Source organism: Phalaenopsis equestris, unplaced genomic scaffold, assembly GCF_001263595.1.
Source record: "Phalaenopsis equestris unplaced genomic scaffold, ASM126359v1 Scaffold000276, whole genome shotgun sequence".
Lineage (NCBI taxonomy): Eukaryota > Viridiplantae > Streptophyta > Magnoliopsida > Asparagales > Orchidaceae > Phalaenopsis > Phalaenopsis equestris.
Genome location: NW_018164718.1, coordinates 444,585 through 465,236, shown reverse-complemented (window position 1 = coordinate 465,236; position 20,652 = coordinate 444,585). Strand labels below are relative to the sequence as shown.

The window sequence follows — 20,652 nt, the reverse complement described above, 5'->3', positions numbered from 1 at the left end:
CTAAGTATTTTAGTTTAGGATTAGAAGTAGTATTGTGGTGATAATTGTAGGATATAATCAAAACCAAACCTTTATCAACCTTCCAAGCTAGGGTGTGTTATTCTAGACTAGAACTTCTCTTGAAAGCAGCTGTGATTAACATCGATCTCTGTGGGATTGATATTCGGGGTTTAATCAAAAAGTCATATATTACTTGATAACGATACATATACTTGTGTAAAATCATTACAATTTAAAAATATAATTAAAATATTACTTTGCTTGGGATCAAATTTGGGTTCAAGTTTTTGGCGTCATTGCTAGGGATTAAAATCTTCAAGTAGTGGTGTCAACTTCATAAATCCTTACATATAAAAAATATTGGGATCAGTGCCTCAAGCCACCCAAGTTTAATTCATGACCAAGAGGATCAAATCCAACCAAATCTTACACTAGCCACTAAGCTAGAGCCTTAAACAATGGACCCCAAGCTCCCCTCATGCTCCCTCCATGGCCATTGGAGCCTCTCTACCCAAAATCTCAAAAGAAGGGGAGCCAAATTTTTCTACACCAAAGCCCAGCCCCAACCTACCTGAACATCGCCTAACTCACCTCAAGTGATACTCAAGCGTTCCTAGACAATCTTGAGCTCCCTGATGACCATATATGACACAAACCTGATATATAATCTAGCCTAAAAATATTTTTGATTCCCTCAACCAATTCTCAAATTTAGTGCTCCTGAAAAATTCCCACAAGCCTCACCAATCCATTCTCGTCATCCATGAGTCTTTCCCTCCACTACAAACCTAGTTTCATCAATCCCGCACTAGGACCTTTCACGTTCTTGCACTCAAACACCTCAAAACTTCCAATTGACAATCCAATTAGCTTCATAGAAATAAACCATCTACCCAATAAAAATTCTCAATTCCTACTACCTCCAACTTTATATAAGACCAAACCAAATCACCTCTTGATAGAATTCACACAAAGGGGCAGGAAGCTCCAAATCTATTCTTTAGGAAGCTTCGTTGACTCAAGGGGGTTGTCTTCATAAAAACCTAATCGTTGTCTCACATCTTGAGCTAAGATGATGATCAAAAACACAGAAATTGCCTTCAAGCTTGATTTTTTTTTGAAGAGAATTATAAATTCATGTGTAGCTGGATGTATAGATTTGTTAGCTAGGCTTAGATGAAAATTTAAGATCAATTTGATTCGACTTTGGTGCGGTGAATCAGTTGAATTAAGCGCGAGACTATGGATGGTCTCAGTTCTTTGTCCTCATGGGGATGATGAACAAATTTCATTCATTTTCGTGTATTTGGAAAAAAAAAACTATCACAATTAAATTATATATTGAAGCATGAGAACAAAGGGACATCGGTTCGAAGCCAGCTCAGTGCTTATGCTGAAAGCAGAGAAAACAACGGAGTGATGTGGACAGTTCAACGAATCCGAGGCTGATGGGAAGCCACATCAAATAAGTAGAAAATCTGGTTTTTTCGATTTAATTAAATCAAGAAAAATCTAAATAACTTAAAAAATTCATAATTAATTAAATAAAAGTGATACTAAGATTTTTAATATTATAAGTGCTTATGCTCTTCAAGTAGGTTCATATATAGGGTCTACAGATAAATTCTGGAATGACTTAGAAGACTTAATACTGAAATAACCAAATTTTCTAAGTAGTAGTAGCTCTAGTGATAGAAGTGTAACTTTGGGTGATCAAATTATTAAAAGGTGTGCTCGATTTAGATATCTCGGGTCTGTTTTTCAAAGAGATGGTGATATAGATGAGGATGTTAATAGTAGAATTCAAGTTGGTTGGTTGAAGTGAAGGAATGCTTTTGGCCTTTTGTGTGATAGAAAAAAACCGCTTAGATTGAAGGGAAAGTTTTATAAGACGGCGGTGAGGCCTGCATTGCTCTATTGCAATGCTCTGTGGCGTGGAATGTTGGCCTTTTAAAAGAGAAGCATAATACTAGTTAAGTGTTGTCAAGATGAGAATGCTTACGTGGATGAGTGGCTTTACACTTAGAGACAGAATATGAAATGAATACATCTGTGATAGGGTTGGTGTAGCTCTTGTGGCTGACAAAATTAGAGAAAGTCGTCTTAGATGGTTTGGTCACATTAAGCATCGACTATCTGATGATCTGGTTCAGAGAGTAGATGTTCTAGATTTGACCTATGTTAAGAAAGGCAGAGGTAAACAGTAAACCTAGGAAGACTTAGGCTTATTGTATAGAAAATAATCTTAATTTATTAGAACTAAATGAAAATATGACACTAAATTCGACACAATGGAGAAAAAGGATTCATGTAGTCGACCCCACGTAGTGGGATTAGGCTTTGTTGTTTTTGTAATTAAATAAAAGTGAGTAAAATAAAATGAAAAATATTTTGAACTCAGTAAGTTAGGAAAAATTAATAAAAATAAACTTTAAGTAATTTAAATTATAATATTTATAGTTTCTAGGATTTTTACACTCACAATAAAAATAAACTTTAAGTAATTTAAATTATAATAATTATAGTTTCTAGGATGTTTACACTCACCATGATATGATAGTTGTTTAGTAATTTTTTTTAAAAAAAAAAGATTGCAATTTTTTTAGATGTTATCTTTTCTTCAAAAGAAATTCATTTGAGTGAGAGGCTTTCCCTATGTGCTGACTAGCATCTTTCTTAGGGGCCTTGACATATATACAAGAATATATCTTAGGGGCACATTGGCAGCACCTGCAAGGTTCTTCTATGGGTGCATTTTGGCTCATATTTAGGGAGTAGTCTCACAACTTATTAGCTCAGCCTCATGCCAAGTTATTTTGGAACCTAGACATAGTTTAGTGCACCCTTCTTCATTTCTGCTACTTATATTCCAAGCAAAGAAAGTTTAACAAGTATTTTGAGCCATATGCACATTTGAGTGATAACACTTATAATGAATTTTGATGATAGATATAAATCAAAAAGATATAATCATAAGAAGGATAAGTCCTGCAGCATATTATCCAGCTTAATATCAATGTTATAATAGAACCTCAACATAAGTAAGCAAAAACTTCTCCAATTTTACTGGATATATTCTAAAGAAAGGAATTTTAACAAGTTCTCCGAGCTGCATGCAAAATTTGGTGGATTTTGGTTATAATGAATGTATATAAAATATACATGTAAAGGATAGAATAATGGTCATTAAAAGGAAAGATTTTAAGTACTTTATCTTAATGTTGTGATTATTTCGAGAAAATATTAGGACATGCGGAGTCCTATAGGGGAGCGACACGTGTAAAGTGGACCAATCACAGTATATTGTGTTGGGTTTACACGTGGTGTAGTATTTTTCGGTTTATTGGGAACTCGTGCTCCCTTGTGCTGCAATTTATGTCGTGACGCCATTTTGGCTCAGCTTCGAGCAGTATAAGAAATGCTCTTACTTCTAGCTTTTGATAATAGATTTTTGAACTCTTCTTATTCAATAGAGATGTTTTTTTTCTTTTGTGGAGTTGCTCAACATATTTCATCACCACCACATTTATCTGTGCTCATATAGCTTATTAGGTTCATTTTGAATATTTATTTGTTTCCAATAAAGTTGAATTAGATCCATGACTTCATATTGTCAATTTGGTTCAAAAACAAAAGCTAGATAATTATTATGAAAGTATTATATATGATCATCATCATCATCAACATACACAAGGTATATTGCCAACTTTGGCTCCTCATACACATTCACATATTTTTTAAATTTTAACCTGTTTGTTATATAAATCTTGAATCCAGTCAAAATCTTAAAATGGCAAGACTTTTTGCAATTTTAATGAACAAGTTACCTAGTAGGTTTCTGTCTCCATGCAATGTCTATATTGACATTTTGGGTGTGAATCTATAATTGGTGCTACTATAACATGAACTCCATTATTGGTCATAATTGAAAGCATATTCATATATGTTCTTCCTTAAAATGGCTTATATATAAGGATAACTATTGATGTTTTAAGAGCCTCCAACTAATGAAACAAAGCCTATGATTTTGTTAAACTTGTAACCACATAAGCTTAGAGTAGCTTATCATCTCTTATCAATTCAATACTCTTCTCCACGAGAAAATATTACATACGGTTATCATATGTATGACCGAAGGTGCGGATTCATGAAGGTCGCGTATTTTTTTCAAAGTACGTAATATTTTCCTCTTCTCCATGACGATGATGATTGATAAAAAGCTGACATGCTCATTATAATATATAAGTTTTATTTCAAAACAAGAGCTTACTTTACAAATAAAGAAATAGTACTACAGCAACAAGCCATTAAGTTGGTAGCTGAAATTAATGCAAATGAGTTCAAGGTCTAGAGTAGATTTTCATTTGGCTCAAAATCTGCTCAAAGTTATCGGAGTTTTTCTCAGTAGGATGTGTATGCATCCCCTCATATGTCGTAACCACAATTCCTTCATCTTTTGATAGTCTCTGAACTTGTTTCTTCACACTGCATCCTTGGTGCGTGCAACGGTAATAACTTCTACATATTTCCAAATAAAAATAAAAAAAATTAATAATAATCAATTAATCTCTCTCTCTCTCTCTCTCTCTCTCTCTATATATATATACGAGTCCTGGTCATTCATGATGCACCTAACTTTCAAGTACCACACTCTCCATCGGGGGAATCGAACCCCAGACCAGAGAGGACTTATAACTGACAAGCAGATTCCCGACCAACTAATCTGAATACACGACACACACACACACACACACACACACACACACACACACACACACACACACACACACACACACACACACACACACACACACACACACACACACACACACACACACACACACACACACACATATATATATATATATAAACTGAAACTTAGATGTTAGGTATGTAAATACATAGGAATTAAGTGATATGTATGCAAATATTTCTCACTTTCTTTTTTAATTTTGAGTGCGGTCATTTTTTGCTAGAGAGAATATTAAGTGTTTTATCTTTATGCATCTAAATTTTATGTACAACAATGTTGTAGACTTTGTATAATAAGACATACAACTTCATTGTACATGAAGTCCAGATACATCTGGATAAATCACATAATAATTTTTTTTTCTTCGTCAATATTAACTAATGCATCAATTTGTGTGCTAGAAGCTTTTTAATTTGATTTTTGTGCATCGCTACCAATCATACGAAGCGACACGAAGTTTCCTTTACGAATATTACATAAAGTTTTTCTCTTCTTGGAGGAAAATGAAGAGTACTTCTGGTTGAAGACATTGACCGGATGCTTAAATATGATATTAATGATACATTAATGTAATCCACAGTGATTCAAATATCTAAATTTAAATTATATTAAATTAAATTATACATAATGAGGACGAAGTAGGTTATGGAAATTTTCGGCCATCTTGGTCATCACTCATCAACCTTATTTTAATAGTAATATTTACATGGAATATTAGGAGATAAAAGAAGCCATTATAATTGACATAGTCTGCCAAAAAACATTTAGAAAGATTTGAGCTTTCAAGTCATATATATATATATATATATATATATATCATCTAAATTTATAGCATAAGAAATTAAAAAGGATAAAGTTAATTAAAAATGACTACCCATGAATTAAGCTTCTAATGCATGAAAATTCTTAATTGATTGTCTTATTAGTGAGATTAATCCTTAGGGATTATTGATGGGATTACTTTTGTTTTATAGTTTTTACTCTTTATTTTTACTTTATTTATGTTTTCTTCCCAAACAAAACATATTTGTTATGTTTTCATTCCAAACAAAATGATTCAAAAGTGGAGAATTTTTTTGGATCAATTTTATTTTTTATTTTTCATTTGATTTTTAAAAATATGTTTTTTAATGTGTTTTAAAATATTTTTTATTTTTTGCTTCTAAAAACAAATTAACATATTATTATAGCCACTTAAATTTATTTTTAGGTGTTTTGATTATTTTCAAAAACTATTTTTTATTTCAAATGAAAACATAAATAAAACAATGTAAAATAAAAAACAGAAGTAATTCCAAACGACCAAAAATGTTATTTTGAGTGTTTTCAAAAACATGCTAATTTATTTTTAAAAACAAAAAATAGAAAGCTTACAAAATACACCAATCAGACCTGTTTTAAGAACAATAATAAAAAAACAACGAACAAAATTGATCACTCTAAATTTATATAAAAAATGAATCAATCATGTAATGAGAATTAGATTGCAGTGATCATTTTTGTTTAAGAGAGCACTAATTGAAACATAAATAAAGAAAAATTAATTTTTGACTCCATTGTTTCATCAAAATTATAATTTTGGACCCTATAATATGAGATTTAATGTTCCATCACAATCTAGGAAAAAAAACATTGTTTATTTATGCTGCAGACTACTTTTTCGCTATGCAAAATGTGATATATGGAATAATTCCATGGCTGATAATGAGAGAAAAAAAAAGGATTAGTGTAAAATAGTACCTTTTGTGCTTGGGCTCTAATGCCTAACTTATAATTAACCTCAATATTAGTTCTAATTTTTTTCATTATTTCTTAAGCTGCTAGCCAGTAGTTACAGTCATACATTACTAGTTTCAAATGCAACAAAACATGAGATTTTAGTCCCAATTGCCTCAAAAATATAATAGTTATGTCACAATATTGTTGACCAACATGGTTAGCTTAATTAAGTTTTAGAATGCAAACTTTAGCTTATCTTAGGCTTGCAGTCATCAAAAGAAAATTTTTTACTTATAACAATTTAAGTCATCCAAGATGATATTAATGTAAAATAAATGGAAGTAACAAACATTTATTTTATGGTGTAGGGCTAATTCTAAGCTTTTATCATTTGATTAATGTACATTTCTATAGAGCCATGTTAATTTTCACCCCACCTACAAGTAAAGGAGTCAAAGGAAAAGTTAGGGCATGAATTATTACCTCAAGTTCTCAACTTTTTGACTAAAAATAATCACAAAAATTATTTTATGTTTTCTTCTTTCCATCTCTCTCATTTTCCTTGTGAATCTTATTAGTGAGGTCTATGTAACAACCACAAAGAATGTGGAGCTAACATATTTTAAGATGTGGTGAGCAAAGGTTGATACTAAGGATTAAAAGCCAGGTTTTGTAATTGCAAAGTAAAGAGAAATTGGAAGTGAATGAATACATTGGGATGAAAAATTAAAAAACTTTATTGTGAATTGATAGCTCATTGAGGAAATTGAACAAGTAGTTACAAAATTTGATAAATAATCAAGGAACTCAATTTTGGAATTCAACCAAGTATATGGGGAAAGTCACACATGAGAAAGTTCAACTCGTTCAACAATTTAAAAAATAAAAAAGAAAAATCAAATGAGGAGCTCAATAACATGGTAATTATGTCAGACTCGAAAAAAAAAAATTTCATAAAAAACTTTTCTAAACTTAATAAGAAAAAAAAAAAAGATAAAATGCAATGAAAAGCATCAAAGAAGTTGTCTTTTAAAACTCAAATCAAATTTCAAACTTATAATACATAAGTTTCAAATATGTAAGTAAGCACATTGCCTATGTTAATGAAACATTTTTCTAAGCTACACTTAACCAAGAAAAACTTATCATTTCAAGGTTATAATTGAAGTTTCCTAACTTTAAAAACATATATTATAAAATGCAATAAAAATATTATGTGTTGCTTAAGACTCATACTCATTTGAACTTAAGCAATCATCCTAAAACTCTAACTTTCTTTATAATAAGGTCTATATAAATAAGAAGCAGTTCCTTGTAAGAGATAAGCATTTTTTTTAATCATGTTTTATATTAATACAAAATCTCTGGCAAAATGTTAAATATATATTAGACAGCAAACAAGTTCATTAACATAAGAAAGTTAAGAGGTACTTAAGTACAAATTGAATAATTCTTTAAACTTTAAGATACTAAGCCAATCTAACTTTTCTTCCTAAATTTATATGAGTCAAGTATTGTACTTTCCAAGTACTAAAAATACAAAGGATCTAGTCTTAGGACTCAAACCCACTCATCTACAATAAAATGTACAATACGAGTGAAAGAGAAATCTTACCACTAAAAATTTAAAATTTAGGATGTGTAAGACATAATAGAGAAATAACGTGAGGCTTATCTAAGATCATGCATTATCCAAAAGTTACATCTAATTAAAATTAAGATGAGTAAGGCTTGGTATTTGCATAATATTTGCGAAATTATTATTTTTAATGTATCTTTGCTTAATGTATCCTTCGATAGTTTTTACTCGACATATTTAAAATTTTTATCTTCTTTCGAATAAATTATATTTTAAATATTCTTATTATTTTTAGTTACATCATATTTGAAAATTTGGAATTGAATAGACACCAATGATCATTTTGCTAGGTTAATCAAGTTGGATTAATACCTTGAATTCATCTTAGGATTGAATTCAATAGAAAAATAGGTTTAACTCATTAAGAAATTATGGTTTTCTTAAAAACTAGTTCAACTCATCCCTTAAGATCAGCTAGTCTTTTAGGATGATGAACTTAGTTTTCACAATAAAAACAACCTTTAAGATGAACAAACCCTCAAGGACAATTATTTGGCACTTAAAAAAATTTTGGTTGTCAAGAAGAATCACCAACTATAATATACTCAACCATGCACATGAACTTCTCTAATATATCAACATGGCTATTTATGATAACCATTTTAAGTCTATTAAAATTATTAAGTAACTCTATATTGGTTAGCTCATTATTTTGACAATTTATGCATAAGGTGTATTTAATATGTAATCAAATTTATTCACCTAGCAATGTTTGATTTTATGTTAAACTATTATTAAATTTTTATTATGTTTCTTATATGCCAATTTCTAATGTAGCATCTTTAAATAAATATGCAACTACCCTACTTATAAATAGGGGATTCAACATATAAGAGTAGAACACAACTTATTATCTCAATTTCTCTACTTTTTAACAATAAAAATTCTTTTTGCAACTCATATGACTCTCTTCATCTCCCCTTCTCTACATCTCTCTAATTTTTATAGCCAATCCTATTAATAAGTTTCACAAATTTCCTAGGATCAACTTGGGTCAAATACTAATAAATTTAATACTTGGGGATTTTGGATTTAATCCAAAATTGGATGGATAAAAAATGAAATAGTTTAAGGATACCAAGTGCATGGCTTCCTCCATTGTGTGTTGTGATAGCACTAATTTTAATCCCAATATGTATGGATTAAAACCATATTAGACCAATACCAAGTGATTGTCTTTCACTAATAGGCCTAACTCTTGATTCAAAACGACATAAATATAGGTGCATAAGATTAATATTTTTCCCTATTATTTCGCACCCTCGAACATGCACATTACAATAAATTGTGGCTACGCGGTCAAAACCATGAAGATCAGTATTTTGTCACATTTTTAGACAAACTAACTAATTTTCATCATGAATTTCTTACAATGTTTCTGACATGAATTTTAATCATAGTTAAAAAAATGATTAACTTGCAGTTAGAATATAAACAGACTTTCATCTCAAGTATCTTAGGGTTTTGAGTTACTACTATAAACACCAAATTAATGATGCAGCACTCAACAAGAAAGACTTCTAAATTGCACAAACATTTTTATCCTTCTCCACACATAAAATTATGTATTATCATACCCTTCACCACCTGATTATTACATGAAAATGTAATCCTAAAATCATGCATATTTCATGCTAATCCTAATAGGAAGTAAAATATATGTACATATATATATTATATAGATATTAACCTTAGGAAAAAACTTTTAATTCTAAATAACAAGTAAATTTATGGTAAGTGTGTATATATATATATATATATATATATATATATATATATAATATATATATATATATAACAGACTAAGAAATTTATTATATTTTATGGCTTTCTGGCTATACTTCCTCCAACGATAACCGTTGGAGGAGGAATGGCCAGAAAGCCGTACTACTCTCTAGCAGTACTACTCTCTAGCCATACTTATTGCAAAACAAGTACCTGGGAAACTTATTATTTTTTACGGCTTTCTGGCCATACTTCCTCCAACGGTAACCATCGTCGAGAATATCAACCTGACTCCTGGTCTGAAAAGCAAACCTCGGCCGCTTCACCTTCTTTTCCCCTTTCTTCTTCTTCTTCCCCCCAACGCTCAGAATCATATTTCCTTCCCTCTCCTTTCTTCCCTCTTCAATTATTTTCTTCTTATGATCCTCCTCCACTCCCCCGAGAGCATAATCACTGCTAGAATTCTCATGCAAGAAGAAGCCATCAGTGAAGTTAGGAAGCAGATAGTTTCTGGTGAAGATATCTTCTTGCTTGTTCATGGTCAGCATGCAGAGAAGGGAAGGGAAGGGAAGGGAATGAAGGAAATTTAATGGCGGGGAAGGAGAGGCGGCGTCTTTTATGGGGTGGAAAAAGGAGGAGACGTTAACGGAACGTAATTGATTGATTTGATCACGTGGGATGAGGGCTGCGGGTCTGCTGAGACGCTGCTTCGTATTTGGCTTCTCAAATTAAATGAATAAATAAGTAGCAGTTGTGCTTCGAAGAAATAGGATAAATAAAGGGATTAGGATATGTCATGGAAAGATTTTCATTAGAGTTAGTTTTATTTAAATTAGAAGAGTGATTAATTAATATTTTAATGTTGCGCGAGAATCCGACACATGCTTAGATGATAGAAACTATGAGCAGATTGTGCCTGGAAAATCTGGAAAGGTAAAAAACCACGGGGTCCTGTTCAGTTAAAATATTTCACTATGAGTTTGTGATTACAGATACAACTTCTTGTCCCATAGACATAAAGGGTTACGCAACCCTTCAAGTTACAACGTCAGTGCGTCAGTGCAAGGCAAGACTTATGGCCTTGCGGTAAAAAGTTATCGCAAGTAGGAGCAATAATTGGGGCTTCAATGCACCATCTTCCGGGTTAGCATGATGTCTGGGATGATGTGTTGTTTCGTAGGTTATTTTGTATGGTGCTTCGTCGCAAGGAATAGATGGCGGATGACGGTGATCGGTGATGACAGGCGGAGGCGACGGTTGCCGGAAGATGTAGCGCCAGCGGTGGAGAAGTATTGTTAGACTTCGACTCTTTCTCCAACCTTCTGGCTTTTTCAGGCTTTAGCTTCTGGTCCCTTTCTCATGAGTGGGGTAGGGCTCTATTCATAGAGTCCGACTTGCAAATAAGAAAGAAATTCAGGCCACTTTTGATGGGACAGTCCAAACTGACTCCTTTGATTGGACGACGTTTAATGAATATTTTATTGCTTAAATGATATCAGAATTGAGCAATCTTAATCTTGTGCTCGTTGGATTTATCTTATCTAGAACTCGATTTAATTATAAGTTTGTCATATTCATAATCTATTCAATCTTCCAATTATACCCGAAAACCTTCCAAATGTGATTTAAGAGCTTAATCTAGGCTTGACTTGACTCTAATTGAACTGATTTTAGTATAGTTGGGGTCGTCTCATCGAACTAGTCAATTTGTCCATAAGTTTGCTGAAATCAGAGTTTTGGATGAGTTCTAATTAAAGTTTGTAAGTATCTTGCTAAAAAAGTTGCCTCGAGATTCATGCTATGCCTCAAGAACCATGTTGGATGATAATAATTTGTTGGAGACGCATCTAGTATTGTAAAAGAAGTGTAATATGAATTAATTTACATGGATTAACCAAATACTATATTTATTTCAAAGCAAAGCAAAATGATAGTGTTCAAAGTTCAATTGATAAAACCCAAATCTAAATGCCTTAAGTATTTGAATAAAAAGATTAAAAAATAATTTAGAAACATTTAATTTCAATTTTTATAAACCTATTGTCAAAATGAACATTTTTTTAAGATAAGCCTAACAACATTATATTAATGTGCTGTGATCCAAGGCCAAATGAGCCCAATCAAGAACTTGAAATTTGCAACATTAAATGATGAATTAAAAAAATTCTCTAATCTTAAAAGCTTATGATCAAAACAAGCGTCTCAACAAGAGAAATATAGGAAAATTAAAACCAATAAATCCAAATTAAATATTTCTAATACTAAAAAACTAGTTTATGATCAAAAGAAATAACAGTAGTTATTCAATGGATTATTTTAGAATTTAAGCTAATATTATCAAAATTTATCTTCTATAAAAATATAACTAGATTCTTATTCTTTACATAAAATTGACTTAAATTTAAAAGAGTGTTGCTAAATCATCATGGCTGGACCAAAGTCATCTGAAAGCCTTTATCAATTACCATTGTTCATTAACTATCATTGTGGTTCGTCCAGCATTGCCCAACCTTCACAACCTGTGTTTTTTTTGCCCAACCACCATCGTTAGATAACTATCACAATCCAATTATCACCTAACTTTGTGAACAATTTAGTATTTCTCTATCATTCTTCATCACATTTATAACATGTCAAGATGTGTTTTGTTTCAATGATGTCGTCATCACTTTGGTAAAATTTTTAATGTTTGTCTGTCAGGATACCCAACAAAAAAATGATATTGCAAAAATGCACAATCACTTGAATATACAAGTCTCCATAGATTTTTTTTCTAGTGGCAAGGAATTAGTAGAATTTTGTTTACAAAAAATTATTGGTAAGCCTAACAGTGATGTATCAAGCCTTATGCATTCATGATTCATCATTGTTTGACATTTATTTTGACAAAAATATTCATTAAAAACAATGCTTGTATCATTTCAAAGAGCAACAAGAACATTGACAAATACTTATATCATTTTGAATATTTTAGCTCACACAACAAGCAATATAGTAAAATCGATATCATATATTGTTACTTAATCTCACTCTCTCACTAATCTACTTTTAATTCATCAACATGCTCCTCTTCTTTCTCTTATTATTTTTTTCTTTATTATTATAGGTGTATTGCTTTCACCTTAGGTGATAGTGTATTTATTTAAACTTTTATGTCTTTAGTAAATGCAACTACTTGCTTTCTCATCACTTTATCAATCATATTATCTCTACTTCCACAATAAGATATTTATGCATCATATGTTATATATGTCCTAGTCTCCTAACCAATAGATTCTTGAAATTTTTTCTCTAACTGTCAGACTCCATACTGAAAAAAAAAAAGAATTTAAATTTAACTCCAATGATTCTTACACCACATGTACTCATTACATGAAAGTCTAAATGTTAGTAAAGATAGTACATTTTTTATTAATTTATAAATTATTTATTTCTTCTAATATTTTCTTACAATAAATTATCAACACAGAATTATTCTTCTTAAAGTTTGTGGATTTGCATGTGTTGCTTCACTATATGATGGGTTCAAAATTTTAGGATTTTCACACTACATAGTTCCTTAGAGCTTCAAATTTTGTCTTTTGTGATATTTCTAGATAGGTACACTTACTTTCAATTTATCTATGAATATTTTTATGCTTATCATATATAATTTTTTTTTTTTTTGGAATGATATATTTTAAAGATTAGTTTCCTTATTTTAGTAATGATTAAAACCATAAATGGCAGCTTGCTATCTTATAATAAATGTGAGTCAATAATCTTAGTCTCTTGTTACTCTTTTGTCCACTCAATCTTGGTAAGGACTAAAAGTTTTCAAGTATATTATTAAAAATGCATCTTTATTTTTTCTACATTCAAAATTAGTAGCAAGAAGAATTAATGATAAATAATCCATGAATTTTCCCCCCAATTTTTAATGTAAATGCATTCAAAAATTCTATCCAATATGGGCAATATAATTTCACTACAATGTTCAAATCATAACATGTCATGAGGTTGTAATAATGTAATATATTTCCAAGAATTAAAGTTATCTTTGTAATATTAATGGGATGCATTTTAATTTTATATATTTAAATGAGCATTAGAGATGTTTATTATTAGAGTTCTAACTATCAAATCAAATTATGTGTATATGCATGAAAGAAAAGTTACCTTTTAGATGAGATAATCTCAAATTTATAAGATCTAAGCAATTTCTATTCTTCTTGTTGAAAATTTACATAATTACATATATAAAATAAAAATCTTTAATTTTTAATCTAAGATGAAGACAATCTTTGATTGCAACCCTCACACTTCCAATTAAATAGGTTATTCCAAATTCAAAGTGACAAGAATTTTTATTATAAGCTCAACATATTTATAAATGTTACATGATGATATGCATCATCTATATTGACTTCAAACTTTTCTACAATAAAAATGAGAAAACTACATAATGTTTTATTGTAGGGCATTTATAAACTCTTCTTTATACTTTGATATAAGGAATGCATTTATATGAAGGAAATGATTTATTTCATCTTTAAAAGCAACTACTTAATTTAGTCAAATTTCTTTCTTTAAATTCATCTATGAATGTTGAGTTATAGGACCTCCGTTGATATGCATCATATCACCTTCTAATGACATATTAAGACTATAGCATGCTTCTAAATAATGGTGGTGCACAGTCTTATTGAAATTTTTACTATCATAATATAGATTGACACTATCTTCTTGAAAACGTTGGGGAGAAAAAAAATGACATGACATTGTAGTTTATTGAGCATTTGATATCATTAAGTTAGCCACTATATTAATTATTTTTTATGTACTTTCAAAATTATTTGCAACACAATCATTTTTGTATATTTCCAAACGTTCCACCAAAAAATAATAAATAGGTCGCTATTAGGTTCCATTCTAGAAGAATCAAAATGCATATGGTCCAACACAACTTTAAAAAATACATTTATAGGACTTATGTGTGTTAATGATAATGTTGCTAATATGATAAATGGTGAATACCATTGTAATGATAATTTTTTGTCATAGAAGTTATTATTTCTAAGAAAATTGTTATCAATGAATGTGATCAATATTTCCCTTTATTAGATATATTATAAATTGGTTGAGGTAGCATGCATCTCTCCTTACAAACAAATTCTTCTATTATGGCTCTGTCAAGAATGATTAATCTTCAATTAAATAAATGACATATTTTTTATATAGGATTTTTTTTTGCTTTTACGCCATAAGACCTTCTTGTTATGAAATTTTTGGTTAGAAATTATGAGATTCTTTAATTTACCAACATGCATTTAGTCTATAACCAAGCTAGTGTGATACATATCTGCATCTATATTTTGCCTATATTTTGTACTAAATATATAATATCTCTTTATCATGTACATGAAAAACTTTTCTCATTGTTGCAAGTTGGGGAATATATTATAATATTGTATCATTTCTACTATATTTTTCAGTAAAAAAAAAGAATGAAATTTATATAATATTTAGTTTATAAGAATTTTATTTTACTGTTTAATTGTATCATGTCACGTCCTCATCCCATGGGATGGGTCAATATTTTGTGATATTTGTAAATTTTTACTTATGATGATATAGTTTCTCTAGTTATTTTAATATGATAATTTTTGGTCAAGTATATTTGTCACAATGATGAAAGTTAACCATAATGATTTCATCATGTGTCCTTTATCTTTTTATGTAGAATTAGAATTAAATCATCCAAAGATTTAAAGTAAATTTATGATTGATCCTTTACTTTTCACTAAGTCTAGGTTTAGAATGTATGGGTTTTGGTATAGAAGTAGTTAAGGGCAAGCCAAGTAAGCACCATCCTTCTTAGCCAACAACAAGTTAAGGACTTATATAGTGATTTGATTTTACAAATGAAGAGGCTATGACTTTTTAAAACACATATAAAATATTTAAGAATGTTTCTTGATATGATTTAAACTTTGTCAATTTTTTCAAAGGCTTTTATAGATCATAGCTGCAATTAAAATAATGATTAGGACACCTTTAAAACAGTTTGTTTGAATTATCATTTAAGTAAAATTTCTTGATTATTTTAGATTTTTTGGTTTACTGGATTAAGTTAAAAAGTGATAGTCCATGAAGCATATAAATTTTGAAATTTATTTTATTTTACAACCAAAGAATATAAAAAAAAAAATCTCTCACTCAAGAAGTCTCTCACCCATGAAGAATCATGAGGAAGGAGTTATTTTGTCAAACAATTCTGAATTTTATAAATTAGCATTTTTTATTATTGATGATAGCTCATATAATTTATCTTTTTATAGAAATTTAAATATGATTTACTTTTAAATTTAAAATCCATATATCAAATGGAGGTATTGGTTCCTATTATTTTTAGAGCTGGTTGGTCATTAGATGGAGAATGATTGATCCCTAAATTTGTAAAAAGTAGGGTGATGTAGCATTTTTGTTAAATGAAATGAGTGCTAAATACTCTCCTTTTTTTTTTTTAGATTCTGAGTCAGTCCTCTTTCAAATCTAAGTAAAAAATTAAAACTAATGTTGGCTACCTTCAAAGGTAGCCAACTTCATTATCTCAACAATTTCTAGTTGTTTCATAATACCATTAAAAATTGAATAATATCAAATTTACTTTTTCACTGTATTATAATACCTAATACAACCATATAAAATACAAGCCATCAATATAAATTTATAACAAAACCCCACATTATCCAGCCACCATACACAATTTATCACTTCATAAAAAACACAAGTTAAATATTTACCTTTTTATCGTAGGCTTTGTAATAGTCTTATAATGCTTTACAACTTTTTTAATACATAATTATGTTCTTTTATATTAATATGATTATTGGGAAGTTAAAAAAAGTCGATTAATTTTCTTGGTTATTAAAAATTGGGTGCATCTCTTAAAAGAAATTCTCATAGGAATTGCATTTACATAGTTTAAATATTGTTATCTCTTAGTCCTTAGCTTCCATAAATTTGTGATTCAAATGATCTATATATTTTTTTGAAGTAATTACCTAGCTCTCGGCAAATGATTTGAAGCAAATTTTGTAATGCTTTTTAGCACTAAAGAGGTTATGTTTTTAGTTATATCTTGACTTTAGACAATGAAGAGATACTTCTTAGTGTGAGACCTAGGGACCATCACCACAACACCTCTTAAAATAATGATAAATAGTTAAATTTGAATGTAATGTTCAGGATGAAAAAAAGACCCTAATTCAAGATATGCAATTCGGTTAGTTGGGTCTAAATTTTCTCTTTATCCATTGAATTAAAGGGTGTTTAATTTAAAGCAAACTCTGTCATTTCCATAAAAAAATGCATTCGTCATTTCAGGCCAAAATTTCATTGGTCAATAAGGAAAAGGCATATCTATAGCATTTGCTTCTTGTGGATAAGTTTCATTCATAATTAGAGTAGATGTAATGTCCCTTAGGTTAGGATAATGTCAAATATATATTATTTGAAAGATGACAACTCTTGAGGAGACTCAGTATGAAGGGAATCATGCCTTTTTTTTTTCTTTTTTTGAGGAGCTCTAATTTTTTTTAATCAAATGACCCACTATTTTGTTAATATTTCAAGGATTTTTTTTAATCAAATGACCCACTATTTTGTTAATGTTTCAAGGGTTATATTGTTCATTATTTTTTTTTTTTTGGTTAGAGTGATCTTTCTATTTCATACGGTTTTTCTTAACTTTACTTATAGTCTTCATCATTGCCAACACTTACAACTTCTTTTAGGTTGTTCTATTAAATCCTTAAATCTAATCATTGTTGACATTAAAACAAAATATGAATCTTTACTAAGCTTAAAGAGAATAATATATAAAAAGGGAGATCTATATAAAAACTTTTATAATCTTGTTATCTCAAGTATGATAAAGTACATGACTGAGTTGACTTGAGAAATTGTTGATCTCAACCAATATGCTTTTATTGATAGGTTTAAGTCAAGCTTTAGTGCAAATAAATGATTAAAAATATGAGATTTATAAAATTTAACGTAGTAATACTTAACAAAGCATGCTATGAAACAAGTAAACTATGTTCACTTATATATAGTTATAAAGAGTCAATTGTCCTCAAAAGGATCTATATGATAACAAATTCCTTAGAAGAATTCGAATGAATGGGTTTTCTTAGTGAGATGTCACTATTTCTCTTGTTTGGTGGTCAAGTACTCCTAAACAAGTAGTAGTATAGTTCTTTTGAAATGTTATATTATTGATTATGTGATTTTGGTATGCAAAACTCAAAAGATGACTCTACTTATATATTGCAAATTGATGAGATACATCTTTAGGAAAATTACTTCTTTGTGGATTTCAAATACTAAATATTTAGTTTAAAATCTTGTGATTGAAACCAATATAGGCATCTATGTCAACATGATTTGATCTAACCTAGGTGAATATATGAGGGTACAATTTGATTTATAATTATATATTGGGGATTAATTGTATTTGATTCCAAGGATTTTAGAACACACTTCACATGTGGTCTTATTTTGATATGCATATTTTCAATTTGACAAATCTTTTTTTTTTTTTTTGGATATCTTCAAATGTAACTACACTATTAAATTATGCCTAATTGTTTGGCTGCATCAATTTTCAATTACTCATTCACTTGATAGAGCATTGAAATACTCATTAAATATTAAAACATACATAATTAAATAAATAAAATAAGTTGAAGTAAAATTTGATGAACCAAAATGAAATTTATCTGAGTCATTTTTCAAATGCTTCATTAAAGAAAATTAGGTCATTACAAAATGTCTTAAGCTATTCATCTTTTAATTCTTAAAACTAATGAATAAAGTTTTGTTTGATTTTCACTAACCTTTTTATGTTTGGAATCATAAGTAGATTTGTTGCACCGTGTTGAAGTCAAGCCATAACTGTTTTGTACCAAAGGGAATATAGACATGGTTTTTGAAAAGTTTATTGTAAGAAGGAATTCATATACTACATTATAATATGAAGGTAATAGTGAAGGATTTCAATTCATTATTTTTCAATGGTGTTATGCATCCTTTACTTAAATGCCCAAGATTTTATGTATACTCTTCCAATGCATGTTCAATATATAAAGTTAAGCTTCATTCCTAACTCGGCCCCATTTATGATTTTAGTCAACAATCTTTGCCAATGAGACATTTAAATGTTCCTTATAATATGTGAATGATACATATTATTCTCATATCATCATGAATCTATCTAAAAATTTTTAAAACAACCTCACAACAATTAAAACCATTGCTAAGGTACATGCTAGTAACAATTACAACTACTACTAATAATTAGCAATGATTTTAACCGCTACAATTCATCTTCCCCATCGATTGTAAAATCTCTACGAGTGAATCAGTGGATGACACAATCCTATTACTGTCACAACTATTGCTAAAGTCCATTAAAATCGCCGCAAAATCTTTATTTTGTATCCCCGAGTTACTTATTCTCCTAGTATAAAAGCTTGAATGAATGCAATATGTGGAAATTGCCATTGGAAATTTGGAGCTCCAATTCATGGAAACAAACATAATTTGGCACCATGCATGCAAGACAATTTCTGCTGACTAAGACTATGTGATATAAATTGAATTTCTCCAACTAAAGACTACTCAAATGCTTTTAAATTTTGAAATGTCAATTCACTCTCTCTAATTTTCCCTCAACAAATCACAGAACACAAATCCCAACGTTGATGTCATGCATTACGTTTTAGAAATCTCTAAATGCCAAATCATGGAGTTGACCTAGTAAGATATCCAAAACATAGCCCCAACTATGGCTGTCAAAACGGTCCTTGTTAACTGCTGCTAGGGCTGTCAAAACGGCTCGTTGTTCGCGAACATCTCATGTTCGGCTCGTTAATTTCGTTTGATAAGTTAACAAACCGAACACAAACTAAAATGTGTCCGTTCGTGTTCGGGTTGTTTTTGCTCCAAATACTACTCACCAAGTTTAACCTCCGTGTAACTCTCTTGTAACATCTGCGTAATTTATTTGTACCCATGAAACTACAAAAGCACGGAACTCATTTGTAGGTTACAGGTAGTTTACAAAGAGATTACAGGGGGGTTACAGAGGGGTATAACCCCTCTGTACCTCCTGAATAACCCCTGAACGTACTTATGTATGCAAATATTTTCCCTAATCTTCCCTCAACAAATCGCACAACACAAATCCCAACGTTGATGTCATGCATTACGTTTTAGAGATCTCTAAATGCCAAATCATGGAGTTGAACTAGTAATCATGCCATCATGTGAGAATATCCAAAACATAGCCCCAACACACAAAAGGATATATTTATAATGATTTTTTAATAAAATATTTACAATATATGTCAGGTTTTTTTTTTTATTTTTCAAAATTTACAATGCGCACTACAATATTTTTGTATTTATTTGTTCTCATTTTTTTAAGTGACATTTACATACATACCACCTAATTCCTATGTATTTATATACAGAACACAATTTATGTTTGTGCCGCCCAATTCCTTTAAAAGTGAATCAAACATTTTTATGCATAAATAAGATGGTATATATGTAAAATTGAAGTTTAGGTGTTAGATATGTAAATATATATGAATTGAATGGTATGTATATATATCTTCCTTAAATTTATAACATTTTGGTGTTATTTATAACCGATACATTATAAGATATGTTTCATTTTATAAAAATAAGTTATAATAATTTTTTTAAATTTAATGTTGAAAATTTGAGTGGTATTTATGTGTGTCTATATATATATATATATATA

General features: G+C 29.8%; 1 protein-coding gene across 1 annotated transcript; it reads right to left on the bottom strand.

The window, feature by feature from the left end:
- Positions 1-4,340: 4,340 nt before the first annotated feature.
- Positions 4,341-10,404, bottom strand: LOC110024859 (probable WRKY transcription factor 75). Its single transcript, XM_020725036.1, has 2 exons — positions 10,050-10,404; positions 4,341-4,518 (listed from the first exon to the last, which is right to left on the bottom strand). Exons 1-2 carry the CDS (start codon positions 10,382-10,384, stop codon positions 4,341-4,343), a joined length of 513 nt encoding a protein of 170 aa, XP_020580695.1. The 5' UTR covers positions 10,385-10,404.
- Between the last annotated feature and the right edge of the window lie 10,248 nt (positions 10,405-20,652).